Raw genomic sequence first — 27586 nt, 5'->3', positions numbered from 1 at the left:
ACCTCCCTGCATCTTTCCCTCCTCTTTGGAAGGTGAAAAAAAAGGGGGCCATTCAAGAGCGGGTTAGTGCCCGATCCAGCCAAGAGAAGATGCAACCCACTCCAGCCGGGGAGCCTAGAGGGAATGCAGCCAATGTGTAGACTTACGACGGACCCTTTAAGACGGCACCCTCTGAGGGGCGGAAGCGGGCTGCGGCAGCGGAAGTTCCCCCCCGGCCCCGCCTCTGCCCCCGGCTCGCGCGAGCTGGGTGTTTCCTGCCTCTCTCAGTCCGGGTTTGGAGACTCAGGCGTCCTCCGACTTTTCATGGTAGGGAGGGCGTTGCCCACCGACTGGGGGCTCTGGGCGGCTGGGAGAGCCCGGCAGAGGCAGAGTAGAGAGAGAAGGGGCTGAGGGGGGGTGTTGCGATGAGGGACTGTCGCGAAAAGGGGAGAGGCGGTTGGGGGATTGGAGGGGGGCGAGGCCGGGGGTGGGGGAAGGGCTTCGGTGGATAATTGGAACGGGGGGTCCTTGGCTGTTCGGGATCGGGAAAGAGCATTTGGGCTTGGGGGAGTAGATTTGTGTGTGGGTGAGTTGGGGTGGTGTCTCTGAGTCTTGAGTGCTCTTTGGAAATGGGATTGGTGATTGTGAAGAGAACAAAGAGGGGTCGTCGAAGATGGACATTGGGGTGGAAAGTGAAGGTGGGAGGGTGTTGCGAAAGAAAACGGTTAGGTTATGAAAGAGCGACGTGGGATTCCTTGGGGCGGAGCGTTTGGGGTTTTTTGGAAGTTGTGACTGCAGTCTCTGGGTTTCGGGGAAGTGGAGAAGGGACTTCCAGGTGCTTCTAAACACAAGAGCGAGTGGAGGGGGCGGGGGGAGAAAGAGAGGCAGCTGGAGGGCAGATGTGCATCGGTGCCTAGAGGGATGCCGGGGGCCTGAGGTCAGGGTACCTTCACCCCACGGAGTCCAGCGCCCTTAACTGGCGCTTTGGTACCTATCTAGTCACTTCCGTTGGAGCCCGAAGGGCCACACCTAAGGAGCTGGGAATGGGTCACATGCTGTCACACAGCTGTGGGAATGGTTCTGTTTGCTTGTGATCCTTTAAGGGTCTATACCTTAAATGGCTCTTTGGCCCTGGGTGGGAATGACCAAAGTTCAGCCTTGCTCTTTTACTACTTCTTTGCCTTGTGTCTTTCCTGGAAAATGCAGTCTTTAGAGAAGATGAGTTTCAAGGACCCTGCTGAAGAAAATTTAGCCAACCTGTATCTGACTTTGCTCCATTTTATGCAAAATCAGGAGCACCTGAGGGGAAGGAGGCATTAAACCAGTGTGGTTCTCAAACTGGTCCCCAGACCAGCAGTAGCAGCAGCATCACCTGGGAACTTGTTAGAAATGGCCAAATTTTCAAGCCCTACCACTGACTACTGAATTAGTCTGGGGGTCGGGCTCCTCAATCTGTTTTAACACGCCCTGTGGGAGATTAATGATTTCTTGATTTGGGTTTTGTAATGAAAGGGGCCTGAGTCAGAGGACCCTTATAGTTCTGATTTTTCAGTTTTCTCCCCTAAAAAGTGGGATTGATGATGACATCTTTTTCACTGGACCCCTGGGAGAAAGAGGCCAGTAGTTTGCAAGTTACCCAGAGGGAGAGAAAGTAATTTAGCAGAACACTTGGAAATAGCAGTAGCTGCCCTATAAGTAAGTTTTGGATGCAAAATAATACTACAGTTATGTGGATGATGTAATGCAGTTTGGTTGAAATGGAGCAGCAGACTTTCCTGAGTTGTAGAAATGCCCTTAGTTTGGGCAAGTTTTATAATTAGCCAAAAGGTAGTGACTCTTAGATCAAGCTGGTTAAAGAAACACCTTAGCTCTGTGGCTCTTAGCTGGGGCTGCACCTTAGATCATCTGAAGAGCTTTTTAAATACTGCTGAGCTACCCTCCCCCCCCATTCTGATTAATTGACCTGAGGTGAAGCCCAGGCGTCTGCTTTTAAGTGCACCCAGGTGATTGTAGTAGAGCCTGGGCTGGGACCTCTGGTCTTTAAGTTTGAGGGACCCTAAGGGCCAGGTGCCAAGTACTTTAACATTCATTCCCTGAAGCTTGTTATGAAGATTATGGCTTTGCCTTCACTTTACAAGGTAGGAAACTGAGACTCAGTTAAAACGCTTGTCTGAACCTCACACAGGAAGTGGTGGAACTGAGACTAGTCTAGGTTGCTCAGACTTTTTTTTTTTAATTTGACAGAGAGATAGCGAGAGCAGGAACACAAGCAGGGGGAGTGGGAGAGGGAGAAGCGGGCTTCCCGCCGAGCAGGGAGCCCGATGTGGGACTCGATCCCAGGACCCTGGGATCATGACCTGAGCTGAAGGCAGATGCTTAACGACTGAGCCACCCAGGCGCCCGGTTGCTCAGACTTTTGATCGAACCTTCCACATGCACATCTCCCCCCAACACACAAGAGAGAGACAGTTCCACAGAGAGCTGTATAGAAAACATCCAACAGTGAGGGATTTGGTGCCTTTTTCTCCTATTGTACTTGCCCAAGCCTCTTTTCAAGTCAACACTTTTCCTCCTTGGGCTGATTTTTATTTTTTAAGTATGTATACAGTTGCTTCCTGTCTGTGGCTCTGAAGCTGTGAGATGGGGGCTGCTTTTGTTTATGATGCTTTGGTTTATTTTTATGTGTGATCAGGAATTCACTGGGCCAATAGAACAAGAGGTTGGGGAGCTTCTCCAAGATGATGAAGTTAGTAGGTGTACAGAACTGTTTAGAGCAGTGGGTTGCAATCTCGGCTGCACATTGGAATCACCTAGGGGAGTTTTAAAAAACTTCTGTTGCCCAGACCATACCCCCAGACCAGTTAACATCAGAATTTACACGGATAGGACCCTCATGTCAGTAATTTTTTTTTTTAAGTGGAGAGCCACTGTTTAGAATCTGCAACAGGATACTCCGGAGAGATCTAACTGGATTAAACTTTTCTCATTGAATAGAATTGGTAACCAATACCTCAAGTATCAGTTCCGTCTTTGTTTCTTGTAACCAGTTTTGCTGTCTCTTGCCCTACCTCCCCAACCTCATTAATGATGAAATCAAATCTTTGAAACAAGTGAAAAAGCAGGATCCCAGGAGCAATGGCTGGGGAGTCTTCTGTAGAGAGATATGCTGGGAGAGGCTTATTGTCTGCTGCTTTGTGTCCTTAGCTCAGTGTCATGCGGGCTCAGGGACATGAACAGTCAGAACCTTTTATCCAAGGGCCATTCCCAGTATTGAGGTGACTGACCTTTGGAAGGGTGGGCTCCGGAAAGGTTCAGAGCTTTCTTTGTCTATTCCGGAGTCGCAAGCTAGATGCATCCGGATGGTTTCTGCCTTTATCTCTTAGTGATTCGGGTGGATGTCAGTAGAGATGGAAATGGTCTTCAGAGAGAAGATAATTTGAGTCTTTGAGAGCATTCTCAAATAATCATAGTGTGAGTCTTTTGTGTTGGGGTGTGTGCTCTGAGCCGGCGGCCGAGCTGAGTGCTCTGTGGCATCCCTCACAGCAGTCCTGGGAGGGAGACACTGCTGTTGTCCCTGTTTCATAGACGGGACAAGACTCAGATGACTCGCCCAGGCTCCCACAACTGGTCAATCAATGGCAGGGCTGGGCGCTTAAATTCAGGTCTGACTTCCAAACCCAAGCACTTAGCCACACACTGCCTCCCATCTTTTTTTCAAAGCTTTTTTAGTACTTGATAAAGAAGGGGGGGTGGGGCACTCCTTTCTCAACGTATATGTTCCAGCTCTATGTATTTCAAGCATGAATGTTGATAAAATCATGGGCTCAAAGCCACACAGGACTTGCCCCTGTCCTTGCTCTGTCACTGACCCACCTCCAGTATCAGTGCACTTTGGGAAGTGACTGAACTTCTGTGGGACATGCTATCCGAATCTACTAGCTGGAAATAACAGCTGTGTTCCAGCATTGTTTGGATTTTAAATGTTGTATGTGGTGGTGGAGATGAAAACTGGTATCTTCTTTTGGGGGGGCGCCGTGGAGGGGCTTTCTGGAACCATGAAAATGTTCTCGATTTTGATCAGAGTGGTGGCTGCACAGATCCATATGCTGGCCAAAACTCCTCAAACTGCACACTTAAAATATACTTTACTGGAGGCCAATTATCTTTAAAAAGGTATTGGAAAGTAAAAGTACACTGAAGTATACTTTATGATTTTTTGTTTCGTAGGTGCCTTACAAAACGCTAGACCATTTCCCAAAGCACGTATTTTTGTGTAAATTTAGATCTGAAAGGGTGCTTTAAAAATTTCCATTTTGGAGCAGTTTTCCCCAACTGAAAAACCCCAAAACTCCACACCTGTAGGCCTTCACCCTCCTCCTGTGCCCTAGGTCTTCAAAGTTTTGAGAAATTCTTTCTTCTCCCAAGCTATCATCCCATGGACAGAGTATTTCTGGGGCGAAGTGTTGGTGATAACCTTTAGTGTAGGGTTTCTGGGGACTGATTTCAAAGGAAAGCTGGAAGGGAGGGGTCACTGCTTTCTCTCTGCCTCTTTTATTTGTGGCGTTAGGCCATAGAGACCCCAGGTGAGTTAAGCTTGAGCTTTTGAATACCTTCTTGGGATATATTCACTTGATGAAGCAAGAACACTTTCTTGAGAAAACACTTTTCTTTCCAGGAGTCCATTCTTCCTGTGCCGTTCTGCAGGCCCCAACAGGAGCCCCCCAGTGGTTGATTTCCAGGCCGCTCTTTTGGGTGGATGGAGGTCGAGAGGGTTGGCCCTTGCCTCTGCTATTCCGGGTCACTGGACAGCAGGTTGCCACTCATCATTAGCCCCTTCTCCCATTGAAAAATAACAGTTGTGTTTTTCCCATTATGAATGTAATACACGTTAATTGTGGGAGATCTGGAAAAGATAGAAAGGCATAAAAAATTTAAAAAAACAATCCTTTTTCAGGATCAGGGTATCGTTTTTTAAAGCTTTGTGCTGTCAACCCCCCCCCCCCGCCCCGCCCTGCCCCGAGCATGCCTGTTGTCAAAGTGGGGTTTATTTCCTTGTGGCAGTGAGGGAGAACCACGGAACATCTCAGAAAGAGGATTAGGGCTTGCCTTGGGTGGTTTTGGGGAAGGATTCAGGGAAGTGAAGCTTTGCTCTGTATTTATTGAATGCTGTCAGGAAGGAGGGTTAATTCTTGGATGGGGTCTCAGTAATTCCTGTGTTGAAGGTGGGGAAGAATGGAATGGGGCTAAAGCTCTAACTGGTAAAGAAGCAGCAGTGAGTCACATTGGTCAGGATATGGTGATGTTCGGTCACTTTTTCTGTTTTGGGCAATGGTCTTGTTTTTGTCTGTGTTCAGACATAATTATGGAGTAGTCTTGTTTGTGTCTTGACCCATCAGCCACTGAGTGGCCTTGGCAGATGGTGACGTGCTATATGAATCGTTCATGTTTGGTGGAAACATCAAGGCCCAGAGATGAGTGTGGGGCCAGGTCTGGCTGTCGGGGGCCGCTTCCTCTGTGCTGTGCCCCATAGTCATAAAGATTCAGCCTGGTCTTGGACATCTTCTCCAAAGAAGAAATGTGTCAAAGAAACATGTCAAAGAAATGTTCTCGTTGAGTACATGTCTGCCAGGTGCAAGTTTCCTTTTGTAGGCCTGCTTAAATCAGACGGTATATCCATTTCTCTGAGACGGACATGAGCTGGCCGTGCCATTAAGGAGACTGTCACCAGATCTTGCTGTTTGGGGTGGCGCTAGTACAGGAAGTCTTTAGTTTTACACTAACTTGCTTCCAGGGGTTTTTAATGTCTGTCGCGTAGTCCTGAGAAACACGCCCCCCCCCCCATAGGAAGGATTAGGAGTGGTAGTTAGGATCCTACTCAATTCATAAAAGCTTATTTCATCTGGTGCGCCTAGGTGGCTCAGTCGTTAAGCATCTGCCTTCGGCTCAGGTCACGGTCCCAGGGTCCTGGGATCGAGCCGCGCATTGGGCTCCCTGCTCCGTGGGGAGCCTGCTTCTCCCTCTCCCACTCCCCCTGCTTGTGTTCCCTCTCTCGCTGTGTCTCTGTCAAATAAATCAAATCTTTAAAAAAAAAACAAGAAAACAAAAAAACTTATTTCATCTGCAGTTCAGCTGTTGAGTGGTGAGTGACAATAAAACAGAGAGAGACCCGGGCAGTGCTTTGAGCTGCTTTAGGATGCATCCAGGGTGTTGGTTTATGTGGGGACCAGGCAGAAAGGAAGTCCTCAGGACACGAGAGTCACTGGTAAACTTGTGCCCATAGGGTCAGCAGGTGAGGTCAGTATATGAGGCTATCTGGGTGGGGTTCGGGCAGCCAGTACCCCAGCTCCCACCAGTTGTGGGAGCCCTGGTGGCCCAGTTGGCCTTTGATTTTAAGAGAAGCCAGAAATCCAGGGTTATTTTGGTGAACTCTTCTGAGTTGTCAGCCTTGGGAGATTTAAATGCAGTATAGACTTGGGCCAAGCAAAACACCTCTGGAGGCCAGATTCAGCCCAGAGGCTGACCGAGGTAAAGCAGGCCTGGTGCCGTGACTCTGGTGACCCTGTGTCTTCTCCACGTGTTCCCTGGCAGGAAGAGATGTCAGGAGAAAGTGTGGTGAGCTCAGCGGTGCCAGCGGCTGCTACCCGCACCACTTCCTTCAAGGGCACGAGCCCCAGCTCCAAGTACGTGAAGCTGAATGTGGGCGGGGCCCTCTACTACACCACCATGCAGACGCTGACCAAGCAGGACACCATGCTGAAAGCCATGTTCAGCGGGCGCATGGAAGTGCTCACTGACAGTGAAGGTAAGCCCCCTCGGGTTCTGGGGCCGTGCTCGTGGCTGGGGGCTTCACCCTAGTTCAGGAGGCCAACGGCACATGGGCAGTTGTCCACACAGGGACACGTTTCCAGTTGTGCTCGGTGTTACCTCAGGGTGTGGGGAGGCTCGAGAGCGCGTCCCTGGGAGACCAGATCTAGTCTGGGGGGTGTCGTAAAGGAGTGCTTCCCTGAGGAAGTGACAGATGAGCCGAGACGTGAGGAGGACATGGAGTCACCTGGGCGGGGGCTCGTAGTCTTGACGCAGTTGTCCACTTGCCGTGTGACTTGGATAAAGTCCAGGCCTCAGCCCTGTGAAGTGGGGGCTGGATTGGCTGCCCTGGTTGGTCCCCTGCCAGGTCTCAGCGATGATTCTGTGACTTCAGAGTGAAACTCGAGTGAGAGAGAGGCATGAATGTTTTCTCTGGACCTTTGTCCTCCCGGGATGGGGGCCTGACAGAGACTCACAGACCTGGACTTGAGTCACAGCTTCCTGTGTAGTAGCTGGTGATCCTAACCAGGTGAAATGGGTACAGTGGTACCCACCTCTTGGGGCTGTTGGTGCGTAGTATCCAATACACGTATATTCAGGGCGTGTTTTTCTTTCCTTTTTCTTCATGGAAAGTCATGTTCGTGAAAGGCAAAGAATTCTTTAAAGTGCTCTTACTACCCAACTGGAACAATCCAAGAGCACTTGGCAAGGGGGGCATTCTTGCCTGGCTGGGTTTACGGGGCAGGTCACATGAGGTTTAAGAATGGCACCATCTTTCACTCTTTGGCCTGAGATTGCTGAAGACCTGGCCAGACCACAGCTTGGCTGGACCCGGCCTTACCTGTTTCTGAGGTTGGTGCCTGTGCTAATGCCCCTGCCTTCCCTGGGACTTTGGTTCCTGGGGAAGGTGGGCGAGTTTTGATACAAGTAGGGGGGATTGGGGACCCGAAGCTCGAGCTGTGTGCTAGTTAGGGTGTTTCCCTCAGTGTCCTGGAGAAGGCCGGGCTGTGGGGCTTGAGGTTCTGCTTCCCTGGGCTTCCTGGGAAACTCAGGTTTCTGGCCAAGCATCAGGTAAATGAGGTTTGAGCCCCAGAGCTTCCTTCTGTGTCTCACCGGGAAAGCACAGAGCTTTTTATGAGTGGGAGGATCCCCTCCGCGGGGCCACACCCAGCATCGCCGGGGGAGTATTTGTAGAGACTGAGACAATAGCGCCCCAGCTGCAGAAGGAAACAGACCTTATCTGAGAACCCAGGATTGTTGTAGCTTTTCTTCCACCCTACCCAGTCTCTGGTGGGGCTCAGGAAAAGTGGCGGAATCGCTTTGGAAGTGAGGTTGGAGCCTCACCTCCTTGAAAGCCCTCGCCTTGCTGGCCTCATGCCATGCTGAGGAAGAGCCGGTCCTCAGGCTGGTTCATCCCCCCAGTGGGAGAGACACGGGGATGCTACCAGGGCTCCTGTTCGGGCTTGTGAACAGTTGCCAGAGGTTGGCCTGTCCCCAGTGCTTCCTGGACACCCCAGCGCCTCCAGGGACACAGGGCTGTCTTTGGCACTCCAGTCCCGGCCATTTTCACAGGGCTCCACTAAAGCTCGAGCTCCAGCCCTCCGCCTGTCGTGGAAAGCTCACCAGGTGACATCTTGGTGTTTTTCCTTCTCATCTTAACCCTTCCGGGGTGGTGCTGTTGCTACCTTGCAATAAGTGAGAAATCCTTTTCAAAAGCTATGGGGCTTTAAAAAAAAAAAAAAAAAAAAAAAAAAGGAAGAGCCACTGAGCTCAGGGCTTGCTGGCTCTTACTCTGCTGGCCTTGGTTCAGTTCACCAAGGGCCCAGCCCCCAGGCCAGGTTGCCTGAGCTCCACAGCCTTATGGGTCAGCCGCCAGCTTTGTGTCTGGTCTTCCAGCCTACCCTGTGCCAGGCAGCGCGATCGCGATCCTGTTGGCCCCTGGTGAGTACACCTCACAGCCTGACCAGTGGCCTGAGTGTTGGCCCAGATACACCCTTTGGTCTACAAATTAACCTAAATGTCCCGCATCTCAAATGTCTCGCATCTCTCAGCTGCACCCTGGGCTTCAGGCAGGAATCCTGTCGCCTACAGTGAGGTTTGCCATAAACAGGCCAAAACCGCAAGTGCAGCTCTGGGAGGCGAGCGGATGCAGCAGTGTGTCCTGCTGGCCGAGGAACGGGGGCTCCGAGGGCACAGAACAGTGATGTACTGAGCTGCTAGAAACCCCTGAAGGATGCCCGAGAAACCGGTTGCTTCTGGGGAGAGGACCTGGGGCCCAGGGTGGGTGGTACACTCTCCCTAGCGCTCCATGCCCTTCTCTGTTGGCGATTTGTACTGTGTGCGTGTGTGTGCAGTTCCTAAACAGGGAAGTTTGCAGTCAGTGGGCTTGGGCCCTGGCTGTGGCCCAGGGTAACAGTCACAGCTCATGTTGATGGAGCCGCTGCTGTGTATGTGGCACTGGGCTGATTTAGACTCATTTGTCATTTACTGGTAATGGGACAGGGGGCAGGTGACTTTCTCTGAGCTTGTTTCCACTTTTCCAGGTTGTGGATGGTAATGCTTTTCAGGGTTGTTACGGGATTAAATGGGAGACTCAGTCTGTGGGGCCTGCCTGGGTGGGGTATGTCCAGGTGGAGGGAGGAGCGCTGTGAGGGGCTGGAGAAGCAGGTCTTAGCGCCTGGGAGAGAAGTGGCCCGCCTTGGCCTTGGGGGTGAATGCTCTGCAGTTCTACCTTACCCCCAAAGGATGGCTTTTCTTAAGAAGGCCTTTCCCAGACTCCTCCCCAGAAAGGTGTGGTTCTTCCAGTACTGGCATTTTTACCTGATTCCTTGTCAGCACGGAGGGATGTGGCACCTTTCCCAACAAGAGTTCTGCCTCCGTACTCACCTATAGTTGCCTATTTCATAACCCTGTTCCGTAGTACAGTGGTCTACCTCCACACGCCCCCTTCCCAGTGGTTTCTGGTCTCTTGCTAATGTTTCTGGAATGAGGGAGTATGTGAACCAGATTAAAGAAGGAAATCATTAATCTTATTATCAGCACACATTCCCTTGAAAACCAGTGGGGAAATCCATGTAATCTGTGGGAAAACCATAGTACCCAGTGGTTTCCCTGAGATCTCCATGCCTCCTGCTTAAATTAGAATGCCCTCTTCTGTAAAACTGTGAATACATCGAGAGCTTTTAAAATGTGATTAATAAAACAAACTCCCTCGTGCCCCTGATGTGAAATGTTGGGGCCAGGGAGCGAATGGTCAAGAAGGAATTCCTGAGGCATCTTTGGTGCAAAAAAGATGGTTTTTATTAAAGCACGGGGTCGGGGACAGGACCCGTGAGCAGAAAGAGCTGCACTGAGGTCACAAGGAGTGGCTGGTTATGTACTTTAAAGTTGGGAGAGGGTTAGGGATAGCGTAAGTCTTGAAGGAATTTGGAAGTAAGGTTTCCAGGACCTTGAGGGGCTAGATGTGGTTAGGATAAAGTCATTTACAATACTGTCTAGTAAACCCTTAGTCATGAGACCTTTCAAATGTATTTCAATGGGCCTTATGTTTGGAGGATGATTGCCAACATATATTTGGAGCAGGTAGAGATAAAGGAACTTTACAAAGGGATTTTTATATGTTAAAGAAGATTTCCAGGATCCGGGAGATCAGGCTACTACCAAGCTAAGGTTGCTTTTTGTCCTTAGCAAAGTATTAACATAGAGGCAGTTGAGTTCCTGGAGGAAGGTCACTCTGCCTGACCCAAGTGTTAGTCAGTGGGCTGCAAGTTGTAAGGAGATGTAGTTTTTTCTACATTTCTTTTGCCTTTGTTTTCCACATCACCCCCACTCAGACAAGGAATAAAACATTACCTAGGCTGATGGGACCTCTCTTTACCTTCTTTATTTGCGTCTCTCCCTTCCAGAGATAACCACTTGCCTGACCTTGGGGTCACTAGGTGAATTTCAACCTCCGTAGCACAGTGACTCAGCTGGGAGAGCTAAAGCCTCATACCTGGGTTCTCCCCCCCACACCCCAGCTAGATGCACTGGGTGTTAGCACTTTGAGGAGCTCTGCAGGGGCTTCTAATGTGCATCCAGTGGTGAAAAACACTGATGTGAATCTGTCAGTAATTATGCTATACCGTTTCTGTCCCTAAACAATGTATTGTTGGTGTGTTTTCCGATGTTATATAGGTGATGTTACATTGTCTAAAGTCTCTCTGCTTTCTTTGCATTATGCTTGTTAGATAGAGCCACGAATAATATATAGCTCTAGTTCAAACATTCATGCGGGTGTTCCATTTTGGGAATATACTATTGTTTATGGATCCATATTCTGGTGAGGGTTTGTTTAAATTGCTTCCAGTGTTCACCATTTGGAATATTACCTTTCCTGAACATTCCGTGGCACGTGTGAGCATCTCTAGGGCAGAGCTTCCCAACCTTTGCCACATCATGGCACACACAGAAAGTCGTATTTCTGTTTTGGTAAATGAAAAGGCCGTGGACCCAGCCACCAGGGGCTGCAGCGTTGAAATCTTACCCACCACTGGGAGGCCTGTCCTGGAGTTGATTCCTGGGAGGGGCATCCGGGCTAGCATCCATGGCTTGCTTGGTATTAGCTGTTGTGCCGACCTAACTCCCACAGTCCGAATTTGTGCCAACACTGGGCACAGACCTCTTAATCATTGCTAATCTGATGGTTATGATCTGATACTCTGGTTTTATTTAACATTTCCTAATTTCTAGCATGTCGAGCATCTTTTTGTCATTTGTGTTTCATTGTTTAGCTGCCTGATTACATCTTATTTACATGTTTTCCTGTTTTTTTTTTTTTTTCCTTATTGCTTTATAAAAGTATTCTGGACCCATTTCTTTGTGATTTTATGTTGTAAATGTTTTCTTCCAACGTGACTTGTTACAGCTTTTTTAATGGTGTTTTTTGATACCTCAAAGTTTTTATGTTTTTTTTTTTTTGTTTTTTTTTTTACATTTAGGTCTTCAGTTACCTAACTGATGCTCAACCAGGGATGAATTTGACCTCCTGGGGACATTGGGCAATGTCCAGAGACCTTACTGATTGTCACAGTTTGGGGGTAGGAATGCTCCTGGCACCTAGTGGGTAGTGGCCAGGGATGCTGCTAAATACCCCACAATGCACAGGACAGTCCCTCCATAACAAAGAATTATCCAGTCCAAAATATCGGTAGTGCTAAGGCTGAGAAGCCCTGCCCCAGAGCTGATTCGGGAATGAGGCAGCTTCCCGGAATCTGAATTTGTAACAAGTACCTCAGGTGACTTATAAATAGGCAAGTTTGGGAACCACAGAAATAGAGTATAAAAACTTTAGGATGCTGGGGCGCCTGGGTGGCTCAGTTGGTTAAGTGACTGCCTTCGGCTCAGGTCATGATCCTGGAGTCCCGGGATCGAGTCTCGCATCGGGCTTCCTGCTTGGCAGGGAGTCTGCTTCTCCCTCTGACCCTCCCCCTTCTCATGTGCGCGCTCTCTCTCTCATTCTCTCTCTCTCAAATAAATAAATAAAATCTTTAAAAAAAAAACAAAAACAAAACCTTAGGATGCTAAGGAGAGGTCAGTGAAGGCCTCCTGCCCCTGTGTCCCCCTCCCCTCCCCCTGCCACCCCGCCCCTGGAGGTGGGGGCAGTGAAAGGAGAGAGGAGAAGTGCATGGCATGCTGGCGGGGCTGGGAGGGGGCAAGCCTGGTCGCCCAGTCCCCGGTCCCTGAGAGAAGCCTTCTCCAGGGTACCCGGAAAGCCACGGGACTCTCCTAAGGGCTGGAATGTGCCCCCCTGGACACTGCTGATGCTCTGTTCTCCAGCGAGGATGAAGAGATATGGGAAGGGCTCATTGTCACAGACCTCATTTGAGTGCTGCCAGTAGAACCCGCAGTGTGCTGCGTGTTTGCCCGTGTCTTCTCTCGTCGTGCCTTTGTACCAGCCCTGAGGGGTGCCCGGAGACTGGTGGACAGGGAGGTTTGGTGCAACGCCCATGTCATCCAGCAAGTAGGCGGCAGAACTGGATTTCCAACACAGGCCCTTGCTCTTAACCACTGGGCTGTGTTGCATCTCCCAAACCATTCCAGAGCCTCCCGCTCTGTGCCTGCCTGTTCTGCCCCACAGCCTTGCGGGATGGGCCGCCAGCCGCCCTGACCGGGGCAGCCTTCTGAGATAGCCTGTGTGCTCCACGGCAGCTGCCCAGACTCCCCACAAGCGAGGCGGTGCTTGACTTCCATTTGCTTTTCTACACGCGAGGCATTTGAGCTGTTTCAAAGGGGTAGATTCCGGCTTCGAAAGCAACTAAAATATTTTAAAATCAAAATGCTAATTGAAACCTCATGGCGAGCACGCCCAGCTCCTTTGCCCTTATTTGTCCAAAGTATGATTCCTTCACCACAAGCATTTCCTGATGACATTCTTGAGCTGGAGCCCAGTGTCACGGTCTGCCTATTCGTTTATGGAAACTCTGGACTGTCACTTGGATCATTGATTTCAGGGGCCCCTGCTCATTCTGAGCAGCTAAGTTGTCCACGCATCAAAGGCAGAACGTGGACATTTTCTTCCCAGAGTTGTTGAGCTAAATAGGTTTGCCATTGCTTTGAAGACTGAGGCTCTCCTCGTCTTCTCAATTCTGGTGGAAGGAGCTTTCCTGTGAGTTTCTTCCTCGCTTTTTGTGGTCTAGTTCTGCCTCCCTGACTTGGGAATGTCCCTAAACCTCTCTGAGGCTCTGTTGTCATCTGTGGACAGTGCAGGAGACTTAGCCTCCTTCCGAAAGAACTGCTGGGAAGATAATATGGTTCTTCCACACCTTGTCCGCTCCTTGGCAGGAAAGCACTTGATCCAGGGTAGCAGAGAGCTCACAAAACGCCGGCCTGCAGGTGGCCTGCAGATAGGTTTTCTTCGCTCGAGGTTTCACAGAGAGGCCTGCATTTCTGGCATCTCTTGGAATATCAGGGGCTCATACAGCCCTAGGCCCACATTCCTGCCTAGCTGTTCTTGGCTGGAGTGAGAAGAGCCTCCGCATCTCCTGTCCCCAGGGGGCAGGGCACGTGCTTTCTGGTCAGCCTGTGGGCGCAGGCCCCATACAGTCATTTGTGGTGCTTGCTGCAGGCCCCTGTAGGCATCTGAGCTGCCTGGCAGATACTGTGTCCATACTTCATTGTCTCAGTGTAGAAAGAAGCAGTGGGATGAGGTCCAGCAGTCACTGTCAGGGTGATGTGATTTACCACGCCTGTGAAGGCCTCTTCCTTCCTTGAAACCAGGATTTGACTCCAGGCCACACGTTTGCACTGTGTTGGCCACACTGGGGATTACTCTTCCCACTGTATTCAGGAAACCGTAGCAGTGGGGAAGTACCAAGCGAAAGCCTCTGGAGGGACAAGACCAGACCTTTAACCAAAGGTCCAGGAGCCCTGGGTTGAGGAGTTTGTAGGATGGGAGTATGGAAACAGCCTTCTTACCAAACTCACCTAGGGATTGTTGCACATACCAAATAAATGTAGTGCCCTCTAACTCTGAAAGCATACTTGGCAGGCCTGGATTTGGGAAGGGGGCGGTGGGTGGACTTGTGACTCTGGATATGGAAGAGGTGTCTTTGCTGCTCTTGGCTTTTGTGTCTAAGGCAGGGCTTGGGGGTTTGCAGAGGACTTGGGGCAGGGTGACATGGTGTTAGGAGTGGAAGTGTGGGCCCCTTCTCCCAAACTGAGGAACTGTTGAGGAAAGTGAGGCATAAAATTACAGATTCCTGTTTAAACTTAACTGCCCTGTGCCTTGGTGTCCTCTCACCTTGTAATGGGGGATAGGAGACCTGGGGAAGCCCCTTGCTGGGGTTGCCCTGCTGGCCTGGGAGAGCGGGGGACTTCTCTACAACCTGACTTCTTTCTAGAGCCTCCTGTCCTCTGTTAAGACATAACCAGGTCTTTGCTTCATCCCTACCTCTCCTTTCGGTCCCTCCACTTCCTAGGCTTCAGCATTGTTTCCTCCTGCAAGTAACACCCCCCCCCCCCAAGATATTTCCATTTCTGAAGAGGAATTGTGAAAACCTGGGGATCCCTAGTGGGGGTATAGCAGGCCAGTCCCCACATTGGAGAGGTCATCAAGCTGAAGGGCTTGCCTTCCTGGCCCCCACCCCCAAGAGTGTCTCGCTGTGCCTGATTCTGGTCAGCAGTTGGCACATTTTCCCATAGTTCATGAAAGCAAGTTCCATCTCCCCATGCTAGACTGAACTGCCTGAGGCAAGGTCTGTCTGGTTCACCATCTTCTCTCTGGTCATTGTCACTAGCCGGTAAGTGCTTTTTTGGGGAAGTGAAGGAAGGAACATCCCGAGGTGGTAGTGGTGAGTGTCGGGGATCCCCTTTGGGAGCCAGAGGTTGCAGTCTTCTTCCTTAGAAATGGCTCTATTATGTGGAAATCTGAAAAAAGCATCGTGGAAAGAGGGAGAGTAGATACTTTTACCTCTGGCTTTTCCCCTGTTGTTGGGGTGTGGTCGTTTGGACCCATTTTATCCAGGTATAGTGCACTCTCGGGATGGCTAAGGGATTTTTGAGGACACTTTACAAACATGGTTTTAGGCCTCAGAGGTCCTGGCATCCAAAAGAGCCTGAGACCACATGAGTCCGTGGTTGTGGTTGTGGTTGTCCCCAGCCAGCAGGGCCTGGAGAGCGTTGCAGTGCTTTCCCAGGCAGGGCTTAGCCCTTTGCTGATAGCTAGGCAGGTGGGGCTGCTGCCCCCTCTGTGGTCCTGCTCTTCCCCCGGAGGTGGAGGGAGCCAAGAGATACCCCATTTGTCCTCAGCACCTTCCAGGAGATGAGTGCCCATGTAATTAGGCCCCCCTTCTCCTCCTCCCATTGCAGGCTGGATCCTTATTGACCGGTGTGGGAAACACTTTGGTACGATACTCAACTACCTCCGTGATGGGGCGGTCCCCCTGCCCGAGAGCCGCCGGGAGATTGAGGAGCTACTGGCGGAAGCCAAGTACTACCTGGTCCAGGGCCTGGTGGAAGAATGCCAGGCAGCCTTACAAGTAGGTATCACCGTTTTTCCCCATATGAGTGGGGAGGTACCAGGCAACCTGCTTTCTTCATTTTCCTCTTCTACAAAATGGGGGCAGTTCCTTCCTCACTGAGATGTGCGAGTTCACAAGTAACCCTGGATCTTCTCTCTCCTTCGGTCAGTGACCCCTTAGAGGCTTCCCTGTAATGCTGAGGCCACCTAACTACCCTCTGGCTTTCGGTTGCCATGGTGTTGGGTCATTTCATACGTACATTGAAACCCTTCAGTGTGGGGAATCAGTTTTCTGGACGCATCTCAGGACTTATTCTCACCCCACCCACCAGTCATTGTTGGGAGCCTCATATAATCTCTGCAGACTCAGACACCCCTCACTCCTCAGCTGGACCCAGGGCAGGACCACTGGGGTCAAGTTTGGTGATAGCAAAATCCCTATAAAACCAAAATGCTTCTGGACATAGCCAGTGGCCATTTATTTCAAGCAAAGTTCCGACATGGCAGAGAATCATAAAGAGTCCCTTTAGGTTTTCGTAGGAATTGGATCTGTATATCTGAGGCTCTTGTTTGTGCCTCCCTCAGGCCACGTGTCTGTCTGGCCCTCCACTGGAGCAGTACCCTTACTGCCTAGCTCCGTGAGGAACTGTTGTTTCTACATACCACCTCTACCCCAAGAGTCTGAACTCATTGTAAATCTAACTGAATGCTATAGCCTTTGCCTTAGTATTTTTATTTCATTTTTGTTTGTTAAAGTAATGTATATACATCATACTTTTTTGCTATGTTTATTCTTTTTTTTTAAGATTTTATTTATTTATTTATTTATTTGAGGGGGATGGGTGAAGGAGAGGGAGAATCTCAAGCAGACTCCATGCCGAGTGCAGAGCCCGATATGGGGCTCGATCTCACCACCCTGAGATCATGATCTGAATCGAAATCAAGGGGCACCTGGGTGGCTCAGTCGTTAAGCGTCTGCCTTCGGCTCAGGTCATGATCCTGGGGTCCTGGGCTTGAGCCCTACATCGGGTTTCCTGCTCTGTGGGGAGCCTGCTTCTCTCTCTCCCTCTGCCTGCTGCTCTCCCTGCTTGTGCTTGCTCTCTCTCTGTCAAATAAATAAATAAAATCTTTAAAAAAAAATAAAATCAAAATCAAAATCAAGAGTTGGACACTTTACTGAGGCGTCCAGGCGCCCCTCCTCTGTTAATTCTTTCAACAATTCTATTTGCTTTCATATTTCTTATACTGCTATTTATTGATATTTCAGTTTTCAACATTATGTACTAGCGTATAGAAAATTAATATTTAGCTGATGCACTACCGCTACACCCCGCCCCCCAACCACTACCAGACATGTACACATGTTCCTTCTCCTCTTTTCCCAATGTAGTGTTTATCACAGCTTTGGTTAAATCAGTATTCAGAGTTTACATTGTGATGTCTAAGTATTGTTAACAGTTGAGTCACAGCCACAGAGTATACAGTGAAAATTTTCTTTATTGTGCAACGTTTCAGTTTTCCAGAGTTAGTGATTGCCTCATTGTTTTGTTTGCTTGGTTTTGTAAGTGCATATCCATAATTCATCCCTAAATGGTAAGAAAGTTCATCTCCTATTGGTGTGTTCAGACACACCAGTGAATATCTGTTTCTTCTTTGTCTTAGAGACAAGCTCTCTGGGTTCCCTTCCTATGGTTTCTCTTAGTCTTAAGATCGAACCTTCAGGACTGACCTCTTCTCAGTTTCTGTTGCTTTTATCTTCCTCTCTACTTTCTCAGAGGTTTTCTTCAGTTTTATCTTCTCAGCCCTTCTTTTGAACTTTTCATTTCTGCTATCATATTTCTAATTTCCAAGAGCCTTTTCATGTTCTCTGAGTGTTCTTTTTTATATAGAACACTGCTCTTGTTTCCTAGGATTCAGTATCTGCTCTCCTCTGTCTTGAAGTTTTCTTTCTGCTGCCCTTGTCATGACTCCTTCCCTTTTCCTCTATATTTTGGTTTCAGTCTCATGGTTGAGAGGCTTTCCACATATAATCTGATGATCTTTGGTCTGTTAAAATTCAAGAGTAAGGTTCTGAAAAGCTGTATGTGCATGGGTGAGGCTTGTTGTCCAGTGGGCTTTAGTGGTAGATGATAAGGCTCTTTAGTGGGAACCCCCAGTGTCAGAATCTATAATAAGCCTTTTCCTGGACAGATCAGATCCCTATGGAGGAATCCTCCACTCTCTTGCCTGGTGGGGATAAGCCTGGCTGGCTGCCTTCTGGGATCTACTTGAGTAGGAGAAGGGGCTGGGAGCTGGGGCTCACCATTTAGTATGTGGACCATTCACTTAATCCCCCTGTTTTCAGAAGAGTAGCTCAGCCCTGTCCTCATCTTACAAACCACTCTAGGAAAGCAGACCTTTCTTCTGCCTGGGGAAGGGGATCCATTGGGGGAGCGGGTGTCTCACTGAGGCTTCTGCTGACTGGCTGGCAAGCCTCTGCTCTTGCCCTCTGCCCACCAGCCTTCAGAACTGTTTGAAAACCTCCAGGATTCTTTCCCATCTGCTTACTCGTTTCCGCCTTCTCTTTCCACTCAGTTAGCCCTCATCTTCTTCCCCGAAAGCTTCAGGTTTTTGACATCTTTTGTCTGTAGACCTCACTTCTCCCATTCTTTTTCTCCTTCTAGGCTTATACTTTTTAAGTTCTTTCTACAGTTGTTCCAGTGGGGTGCTTCGATGCGATCCTACTTCATCTGCCATGTTTAGAGTTTATTTTTAAGTGACTCCCTGGGCTGTGGAAGTGTGTCATCGTTGTTAGGATTTATTGAGCGCCCTGGCCAAAGAGCTGACTTACTGGAGAACTCGACTCTTGGCCGTCCCCCACCCTAATTCACTGGTGGTAAGAATCCTCCTCTCTTCCCAGTGCTGGCAGCCCCATCTTCCCTCGCCAGAGCCCTGTCTTTGCCCTGCAGGCCAGCTGAAATAATCCGATGCTGGGCAGGCCTCCTAGGCTGAAAGTATGTTTTGTTCCAGCAGAACAAAGATACTTACGAGCCTTTCTGCAAAGTTCCTGTCATCACCTCGTCCAAGGAAGAGCAGAAACTTATAGCGACTTCCAATAAGGTATGTTGGAGGCACTCTTATGGCCTTTCTTTAGCTACCCAAATGATGAATAAGGTTTGAAATAGAGACCTATAGAAGTGCCTGAGCAAGGCCTGAGGAGGGATGAAGAACGGGAGCCTGCAGCTCATCTTGTGTGGCCCCCCCACCCCAGCTGTGGGTCCTGCAGTCTCCCTCTCTGCCCCTGCCCACCCCCTTCCCCCAGGCTGACAGCTGTGTTCAGCTGCCTCCTTGACCTGGTGGCAGGTCCCAGCCCCCAGGCCACGGTCCCTCCACCCCAAGTGACTCTCTTCTTTCTCTTTGGTGACCGCCGTCAGCCAGCCGTGAAGCTGCTGTACAACAGGAGCAACAACAAGTACTCGTACACCAGGTAGGTGTCTGCGGGGGGGCCGCCCCACATCAGCTGGGGGGCTCCTGCTCTTATCTGCCAGTGAGGGGGGCCCTCCGCACCTCGAGGATGCCCAGGGAGACAGACGATAGGTAACCATAAAGGCTGTCCTTTTGAAGTATATCATTCAGTGGGCTGCAGCAGATGGACAGAGCTGTCCAGCCATCATCACATGCCTGCTTTGTGGACACTTCCATCACCTCAGAAAGAAAGCCATTAGCAGTCACCCTTCATTCCCCCCAGCACCCCCCCCCCCCCCCCCCCACCGACCCTTGGCAAACACGGCTGTCTGCCCACTGGACACTTCATGGAAACGGGACCATGTAATACCTTGCCTTTGTGACTGGCTTCTTTGACTTAGCATCATGTTGGCAAGGTTCATCCTTGTTGTGGCGTGTGGATCAATATCCATCTGCCCTTTTATAGCTGACTAGTATCCCATTGTGTGGATCTTTACTGCATTTTGTTGATCCATTCACCGGTGGATGCACATTCAGGGTTGTTTCCACTTTGGGACCATTGTGAATACTGCTATGAACATCCGTATACATATTTTATATGTGGACCGAGGTTTTTTTTTCTTGGGGGGTACCTAGGAGTGGAATTGCTGGGTCCAGTGGTAACTCTAGGTTTAGTCATTTGGGGACCTGCCAAACTGTTTTTCCAAAGGAGCTGCACTATTTTACATTCCCACCAGCAATATATACAGGTTTCTAGATGTCTTCTGGCTCTTGGGACCATGTGGTCTCAGCTGTAAGGGGTTTAATGAGGTTCCTCAAGACCCATAATTGGACCCAAGTTGGAAAGTCTCCCTTGGGCAGTTGCATTCTGCCACTCCCGGGGCTCACGGGGCTCCCTCCACGCTCCAGACCTGGTGCCTGTGCCCGCGGGCCCCGAGTCATTCCTGATTCCTCCCCGGCCCAGGCAGAGCCCAGCAGAGCGGCCGCCCTAGCCTGGGACGGGGAGACACTCACCTTCTCAAATGCTCTTTTGCAGCAATTCTGACGACAATATGTTGAAAAACATTGAGCTCTTTGATAAGCTGTCTCTGCGCTTTAATGGAAGGGTCCTGTTCATAAAGGACGTCATTGGGGACGAAATCTGCTGCTGGTCCTTTTACGGTCAGGGCCGCAAGATTGCCGAGGTCTGCTGCACCTCCATCGTCTATGCCACGGAGAAGAAACAGACCAAGGTCAGAGCTCCGACGGGCGGCTCTGGGTGGCTGGGCTCTGGGTGGCTGGTCTGAAATGCGTTCTTGTACCGCTTCCCTTTCCCCTGGAGCAAAACAAACCTAAAGAGGGAAAGGCTTTAAAAATGCTTTCCTTGACGCATGATTGCTCATTGTGAAAATACTCATTATCTTCGGGGCCCCGGGGAGAGTCACATCTAGGTCTCGGAGAAGCAGAATGGCATTTCCTTTCTGACCATTCGCAAACAGGGACAGTCCTACTGCACCTCAGTCCCTTTGCCATAAATGCTGATTCAGAGCGGCGCCCAGCTGGCTCCGTCGGTGGAGTGTGCAACTCCTGATCTCTGGGTCCTGAGTTCGAGCCCCACGTTGGGTGTAGAGGCTACTTAAAAACAAAACCTTAGGGGCGCCTGGGTGGTTCAGTTGTTGGGCGTCTGCCTTTGGCTCGGGTCGTGGTCCCAGGGTCCTGGGATGGAGCCCTACATCGGGCTCCCTGCTCGGTGGGGAGCCTGCTTCTCCCTCTGCCTGCCGCTCCCACTGCTTGTGTGCTTGCTCTCTCTATTAAATAAATAAATAAAATCTTAAAAAAACAAAACAAAACCTTACAAAGAAAAAAGTTCAGCTGTATCCTCAGACCGCTGTCATCGTACCAGCAGCCTTGTCTCCTGTCAGTGACGGGACATGGCCCTCTGCTGCCCCTCACCCTCCATGTACCACCATTTCCCGCCAGCATGGCCCCAGCCCATCTCAGTCGTCAGAGGGACCATGCTACCTTTAAGAGCTTGACCTTGGCTTTCTAGTCATGATCTACGACTTACTGCCACCTGTCTATCCTCCTCTGGCCCACTGACCTGGAGTGGCCCTCCACCCTCATGGACCTGCTGGGCATTCCTTAGCTCCCAGGCTTGTTGGCTTCCTTCTGAGCACACAACTTCCTGACAGATCTGGACTCTGGATGCACTTCTCTGTCATCTCCAAACCAACAGACTTGACCTCTGTCACTGTTCCATTCTGGGAAGCTAGATCATGCCACAGGGTGCTGTCGGATATCTGGTCCCTTCAGATCTTCTGCTTGTTTGCCCTTCTTGGGCTATGCAACTCAGTTTTCTTCCTCTTTAAAAAAAAAAAATCCTACGATACACTTTGTCACTTCCCTCTGAACCTTGATAAAGGGACCCTGATTACCAGGGACATGCGGTGGGTCTGCTGAGCAGATTTTCACGCCCGAATCTGTAGGTCATCCAGTCAGGCTACCATCATCAGTGTGGCTCCAGGAACACACAGTTCTCTGTGATTCTAGAGCTGGTCTCAGAAGAAAAGGCAAATGAGAGAAAATGAGACCACAACGTAGAAACCAGAGTTCTTAGCGTTTTTTTTTTTAAACTTTAAAAACATTTTATCATTGGTATTTAGAATATATCCCAAAAGATAGGTATTGGTTTAAGAGAGCCAAAAAGGGAAAAACCCTGAGGTTCCTTCTTCTTTCAAAGATTGCAGGGGGACTAGAATCGCCTGCTTCCCTTTACCACATTAGCAAGACGCACACCTCTTTTCTCCTGTGAGCTTTTTTTAGGGCTGTGAATTCCACCTGTAACTAGCTTCCCTGTCTTGTCAGTTTGGTTTTGTTGTATACACGGGTTGCCTTTGCCTTTGGATATTAACAGGATAATCGTCATATTGATTAAAGCTTTAAAATACTACTTTACATTTTCAGAGTTTAACAGGGAGCAAAGGATTCAGAGACCACACAGTCTGATCCCAGCCATTTGTAGGTTAGCCCACAGGTTCCAGAGGAGGCCTGTGCTTGTGTTTCTGAAACTGGCTGGAGGTGGGGCCCCGGCTGGCAGGCCACGGCCCCTAGCCACGACCCCCTTTGCTCTGCCATCCTGTCCCCAAGGGCTTCTTCCTTGCTCCAGGGAAGGCATGTGACTGGCTTTCCAGGGGGTTCACGTCAGGGGATGGCTGCCCTTACACGAGCAGGTGCCTTCTTCTGGCCAACACCGTCAGGAGCCGTGCTTTGGAGCCGACACTTGTGTTTTGTTGTTTCAAGTAACGGGGCAGATGTTCCTGCTGGGGGTTTTTGTATCGCTGTCTTTCTTGATACAACATTCCAGGTGCTCTGCTAATTCTTTTAATCATTTAACTGTCTTCTGTGGTTAAGCTGGAAAAGGTATGGCTTGCTGAAAGTAAGGCTTAAGTAGATATGTAACACATATGTTGTCCATTTGGTTCTTGATTCTGACTCACCGGGGACTCGGTGAGAATAGAGCACAGAGCCACGCCCTTTATTGGTCTGTTTTTGGTCTCTTGTTCAGATTGTATCACTTCTGTTGCTGTGTCTTCCAAGTTCACGGACTCTCCTCCGTCATCTCCATTCTGTTATTGAACGCTGCCAGTGAATTGGGTTTTTGTTTTTGTTTTTGGGTTGCTCTTGGTTACTAAATTTTTCAGTCATACGGTTTTCATTTCTTTCTTTGATGTTCTGTCTCCTTGCTGAGACTTCCTGTGTTTGCATTTGCTTTAAGAAAGTTTGCCCTTCCTTATCGGGACATTTTTATAACAGCTGCTTTCAAGTCTCTGTCAGATAATTCCAACATCTTGTGTCATCTTGGACTTGGCATTGGTATCTTTTGATTACGTTTTCCCTCAGGAGTTGAGATTTTTCTGGTTCTTCATTATGCCAGGAACTTTCGAATTGTACTCTGGATATTCTGAATGTTACAGGGCTCTAGGTCTTGTTTAAATCCTGATGAGAACATTGATTTTTTTTGTTTTAGCAGGCAGGTGACCCAGTTGGGTTTGGGCCACAAGTTCCAACCAGCTGTGGGTCGCAGTGCCAGTGACCGCCCAGGTTTCAAAGCCTTCAGATCTGGGCTGCGCTGGGGGCGGGTCTGTGTCCCGGGCAGCAGTCTGTGCCATTGCTCAGTTGTGTGTGTGCTCTTGAGGGACAGGTTGACAGCTGGGCTCAAGCCCAGGAGTTCATGCACAACCTCAAGAAGCTACTTTCCCAGGCACCCATCCTTTGTCATCTTTTGGTGCTTCCTGCTTCCCTGGGGCTCCCCTTTTCTGTCATCTGGCCAGAAAGCTGGGGCCTCAGGTCCCCGCTGTGCCGCACACTGCCCGTGACTTGACCTGTACCTGGAGCCAAGTGGCGTGAAGAAGGGAGAGAAAAACAGCAGGGATTTGCTCCACCCTGATGGGACCACAGCTCTCCTCATCAGAAAGGAAGGTTCCCCTTCAGAGTTTTGACTCCCCCAGGCTCCGGCCTTTGCTGCCACAAGATTTTTGGGGGGTGGGAGTGCAAGAGAATGGAGAAAAGAAAAAAGGAAAACCTGGAACTCTCTAGGTGTTGGGAGACGCTGGTGCCCCTCTGGGGCTCTCTCTGCTGATGCTTGTTCCGGGGTTGCAGGCTGCCCTGACCTACCTCGGGGCAGGAAACTCTCTGCTGGTTAGGGGTTATTCCAAACTCTGGTCTTTTCCCCCCGCCCCGTCTGCCACGATTCATGTTGCTCAGTCCTCAGCCGCTGCGCATTCTTTCTCCTGGTTCTGTGGTCTCAGTAGGAAAGACAGAGGAGAGAGTGCTGCCTCCATTTTTCTGGGAACCTCAGAATCCTGCCTTTGAAAGCAAAGTCTCCACTCTGTGAGTCAAGTGCCCGGGGCCCACTTGGACAGCCTCCCTCCAGTTCCCAGTGCCTTAACCCCAAAGGACAAGCAGCGGACACGGAACTTTACCAAGCAGGAGGGGTCATGTCCTTTTCAGCTGGTCCCTGTTCAAAAAAATGGGGCTGCTTTAAAGGCTGCTCGAGGTTATGGAGCAGCTCCAGGGGTACAGATCTATTGTTAGTAGAAACCTTTTGGAAACAACCTCATTGGTTAATTGCATTGTTACATTGTTGTAATTCCCTGCTATGGAAGGATCTCCCAAGTTAGGGGAAAGCAAAAGGTGCAGAAGAGGAGTGTGTGATGGGCCACCTTTTGTGCATTTTAAAGTGTGTGAATATATAGGGGAATATAAAGGTGTGAATATATAGGTGAATATATATGATCCTACATTTATAGGCACTGTATACCTTTTGTTTCTTGTGTAAGCACCATGCGTAAGTATTGCCTGTTGTAAATAAAAGCTACTGTAAAACTAATAATGGCAGTCTTAAAAGGAATGCCAGGGGCCTGATCGAGCCAGGGGCCCTTCCCAGAAGTAGCAGGTGGCAGCAGAGGTGGTGGCGGGGGCGGGGCGGGGGAGGGCGGGTGTGATGCTAACTTACCTGCCTTGTGTTTTGTTGTGGGGTTGCAGGTGGAGTTCCCAGAGGCCCGGATTTATGAGGAGACCCTCAATATTTTGTTGTACGAGGCCCAGGACGGCCGAGGACCTGACAACGCACTGCTGGAGGCCACAGGTGGGGCGGCTGGCCGCTCCCATCACCTGGATGAAGATGAGGAGCGAGAGCGGGAGCGGATCGAGCGCGTGCGGCGGATCCACATCAAGCGTCCGGACGACCGGGCCCACCTCCACCAGTGAGCAAGCAGGCGAGCCGCCCTCCTCCTCCCCTCTCCCCTGCTCTTCACTCCGATGCCTGCAGCCTCCTGGGCACCTTCCACTTCCCCTGGAGTCTGGAGATACTTTTTTGTAACAAGCCAGATGATTATTTTGGTATTTCTCGACCAGGTGACTGTCTTTCCCCAGGTGAATGCACCCCTGTTCTTGAGCAAGCTGTGTCCAAGGTCTCCCCTTCCCATGGGGATCTGAGAATCCTTGGAGCCAGGCTTTCTTGGTTCTCGGAGAAAAGTATGAATGGGTATGAAGTAGATGTGAGAAATTTTGTTTGCAGTATTTATTTTGATGGGTGCTGACTACCTATTCGGGCTTTGGGGCGGCATTCCTTTGGGGTTCCGTCTGAGCGCTGCAAGAGGGATCCTGCAGTTGGCAGCCACCAGAGGTTTCCCTGAGCTGCTTGTTTCATAATCCTCCGGCCCCGCACGCTGGCTGCGTTCCTGTGCGTTAGACCAGGCCATCTCCGGGGCTTTGCCGGAAGTCCGTTCGGCCCCAGGATCTCGCCCCTCTGGCTTGTGGGTAGATGCTTGCAGTTTGTGGCACGGAAGATAGGACCGATGAGCTCCATGCCTCTGACTGTTAGAGCATAGCTCTGGAGGCCCGGCTCTGTTGGAGGGGCAGGCCTGTTGGGACCCCCACATGCCTGGCTAAGGGCAGAGCTGGCCCTGGCAGGGAGTGCACCTTTCCCGGCTCCTTCCCTACCTCCTGCCCCTTCCACTTGCCCCCCCTTATTGACCAACGCCTGGTTATGGGTGGAGCTCACACACCGCCACTCCCCGTGCTCCATTCTTTCTTCCTCAGCCTTCTTCCCTGTTAAGCTGGGCTTCCTGTCTCAAGTAGAAGCCCTGCCCTTCGCTTAGAAAGTGGACGTGGCCCGGCCTCTGTCCCCCAGCCTGGCATCCAGGCAGGAAGCCCATTCACACGAGCAGTCTTGGGGCAGCTTGCTTGTTGTAGACGCAGCCATCACCCCGAGACCGCCTTTGTGTCTTTGCCTCTGGTTTTTACACAGTGTGGAGTGACCACAGCGAGCCAAGTTAGAGGATGTGCAGCGCCTTTGGGGTCCAGCTAAGTGTTTGTGTTCGTGTTTAAGGGACGTGTGCGACTGTAGATGGGGATGTGTGCTTGTGGGGCGCAGGGGGGCCCGCGCTGGAGCCCAGCCGTCCGCACGATGCTCGTGTCGGACGGACGTTCTCGGTTATCTACCTCCCAGTCTCCTCTGCGCCTGGGAAGGGACAGAAGTGAGTGGTGACTGATGTGGCTGGTTGCGACTAGACTAGGTAGAGTAGTTACAAGGAGATGTGAACGCGTGTAAGGTAATGGATGGCATTTGTCTGCTCTTCAAGGGAAATGTTACTGTTTTATACCAAAGGTATTAAGGTGGGCAGCCTTTGACACAGTGTATTCCAAAAAACAAGTTTATATTTTGAAACGGTTTTTACAGCTTAGGCTTTGTATGTACTGCCCTTCTTGGGACAGTTGTATGCCTTTATTTTGTATCCAGCAGCAAAGCCTACGATAAAACTTAAAAACAATCGTGACTGAACCTAAAAAATCATGTAGGGGGGGTCGATGCCTTTTAAACTGTTTTGTGGGGTACTTTCTATATTAGGCCATTCGGGTTTTATTAAGTGCTAAGGAAAGGGGGGTTTAAATACTGTTTGGTAAATATTTTATATACCGTCTTAGTTTTAAACACCAACCCTGACGTTTGGGTTGAACTTTTTTAGAAAGTTAAAGTGAATGTCAGTTGTGATGTTTTCTGTAGGAATGGAAAAGCCATCATATGAATTGTTTTTTAAATCTTTCTGTGGAGAGTAAGTTTGTGGAACAATCGGGAGTCGTTTGGGCTTCTACACCGTATGAGCTAATGTTTCTGGCAGTCTCTACACTTGTAGTTTTGAGTCTTTGCTTTCCTGGGATCTGAACAGGGTCCTGAAACATCCCGTTGTGAACGGTGCACGGTTAGTTAGCTGCACGGCCGGGGGCGGACAGCAGGTGGTGGCTGGTCCAAGCTCTGCTAGCAAACGTATTGCACAAGAAACCGATTTTTATGCCAGCATGAAGGGCAAACAAAGGTCCATATTATACTTAAGAACCATCTAAGTAAAACACTGGCCTGAGATTTGGTAAAGAGTTAAGTTTTATTACATTGTAAGAGCTTACAGTTGAAGTAGAACAGCTTTTTCAAAGAAGTCCTTCTTTGTGGTGACTGGGGGCCTGAGCCCGAGACAATCCTGGAGTAGCCGCTTCTGCTGCCCCCTCCCCCCCACGGTAGGTAGCGCATGAGCAGCGTGGCCGAGGTGCAGGGAGCCCGTGCTCCGCGTAGGTGGGCTCGCCTGCGCCTCCCAGCGGCTGCTCGGGACCCACGTCTGTGCCCCACTGTGTCACTAAGCTTGCTTTTTCGTGCTACGAAAAAAATGCTATAAACGTTAGTAGTCGTCACTGTCTGTTGTACGCGCATTTGTGGACGTGTAAAATAAAAGTTACATAATGCCTCTGTTTAAATGTTTTCTGGGTCTTTTCAGAAACACCCAGCACGATCCAGCCAGCGCGAGGGGGGGGTTCACAGCAAAGAGAGCA

At 50.1% G+C, this 27586-nt stretch overlaps 1 protein-coding gene across 2 annotated transcripts; it reads left to right on the top strand.

Annotated features, from left to right (window-relative positions):
• The first annotated feature begins 215 nt into the window (after window positions 1-215).
• Window positions 216-27511, top strand: KCTD10 (potassium channel tetramerization domain containing 10). 2 transcript variants are annotated; one of them, XM_036085985.2, is made up of 7 exons: window positions 216-306; window positions 6568-6781; window positions 15631-15800; window positions 18794-18880; window positions 19195-19247; window positions 20262-20457; window positions 24749-27511. In XM_036085985.2, exons 1-7 carry the CDS (start codon window positions 304-306, stop codon window positions 24971-24973), a joined length of 948 nt encoding a protein of 315 aa, XP_035941878.1. In that variant the 5' UTR covers window positions 216-303; the 3' UTR covers window positions 24974-27511. The 2 variants fall into 2 exon arrangements, with proteins under 2 accessions (XP_035941878.1, XP_035941877.1); XM_036085984.2 differs by having other exon boundaries at window positions 18791-18880.
• The last annotated feature ends 75 nt before the right edge of the window (window positions 27512-27586 follow it).

The sequence above is a fragment of the Halichoerus grypus genome, chromosome 13 (assembly GCF_964656455.1).
Source record: "Halichoerus grypus chromosome 13, mHalGry1.hap1.1, whole genome shotgun sequence".
Taxonomy (NCBI): domain Eukaryota; kingdom Metazoa; phylum Chordata; class Mammalia; order Carnivora; family Phocidae; genus Halichoerus; species Halichoerus grypus.
This window is presented reverse-complemented; position numbering and strand designations above follow the sequence as displayed.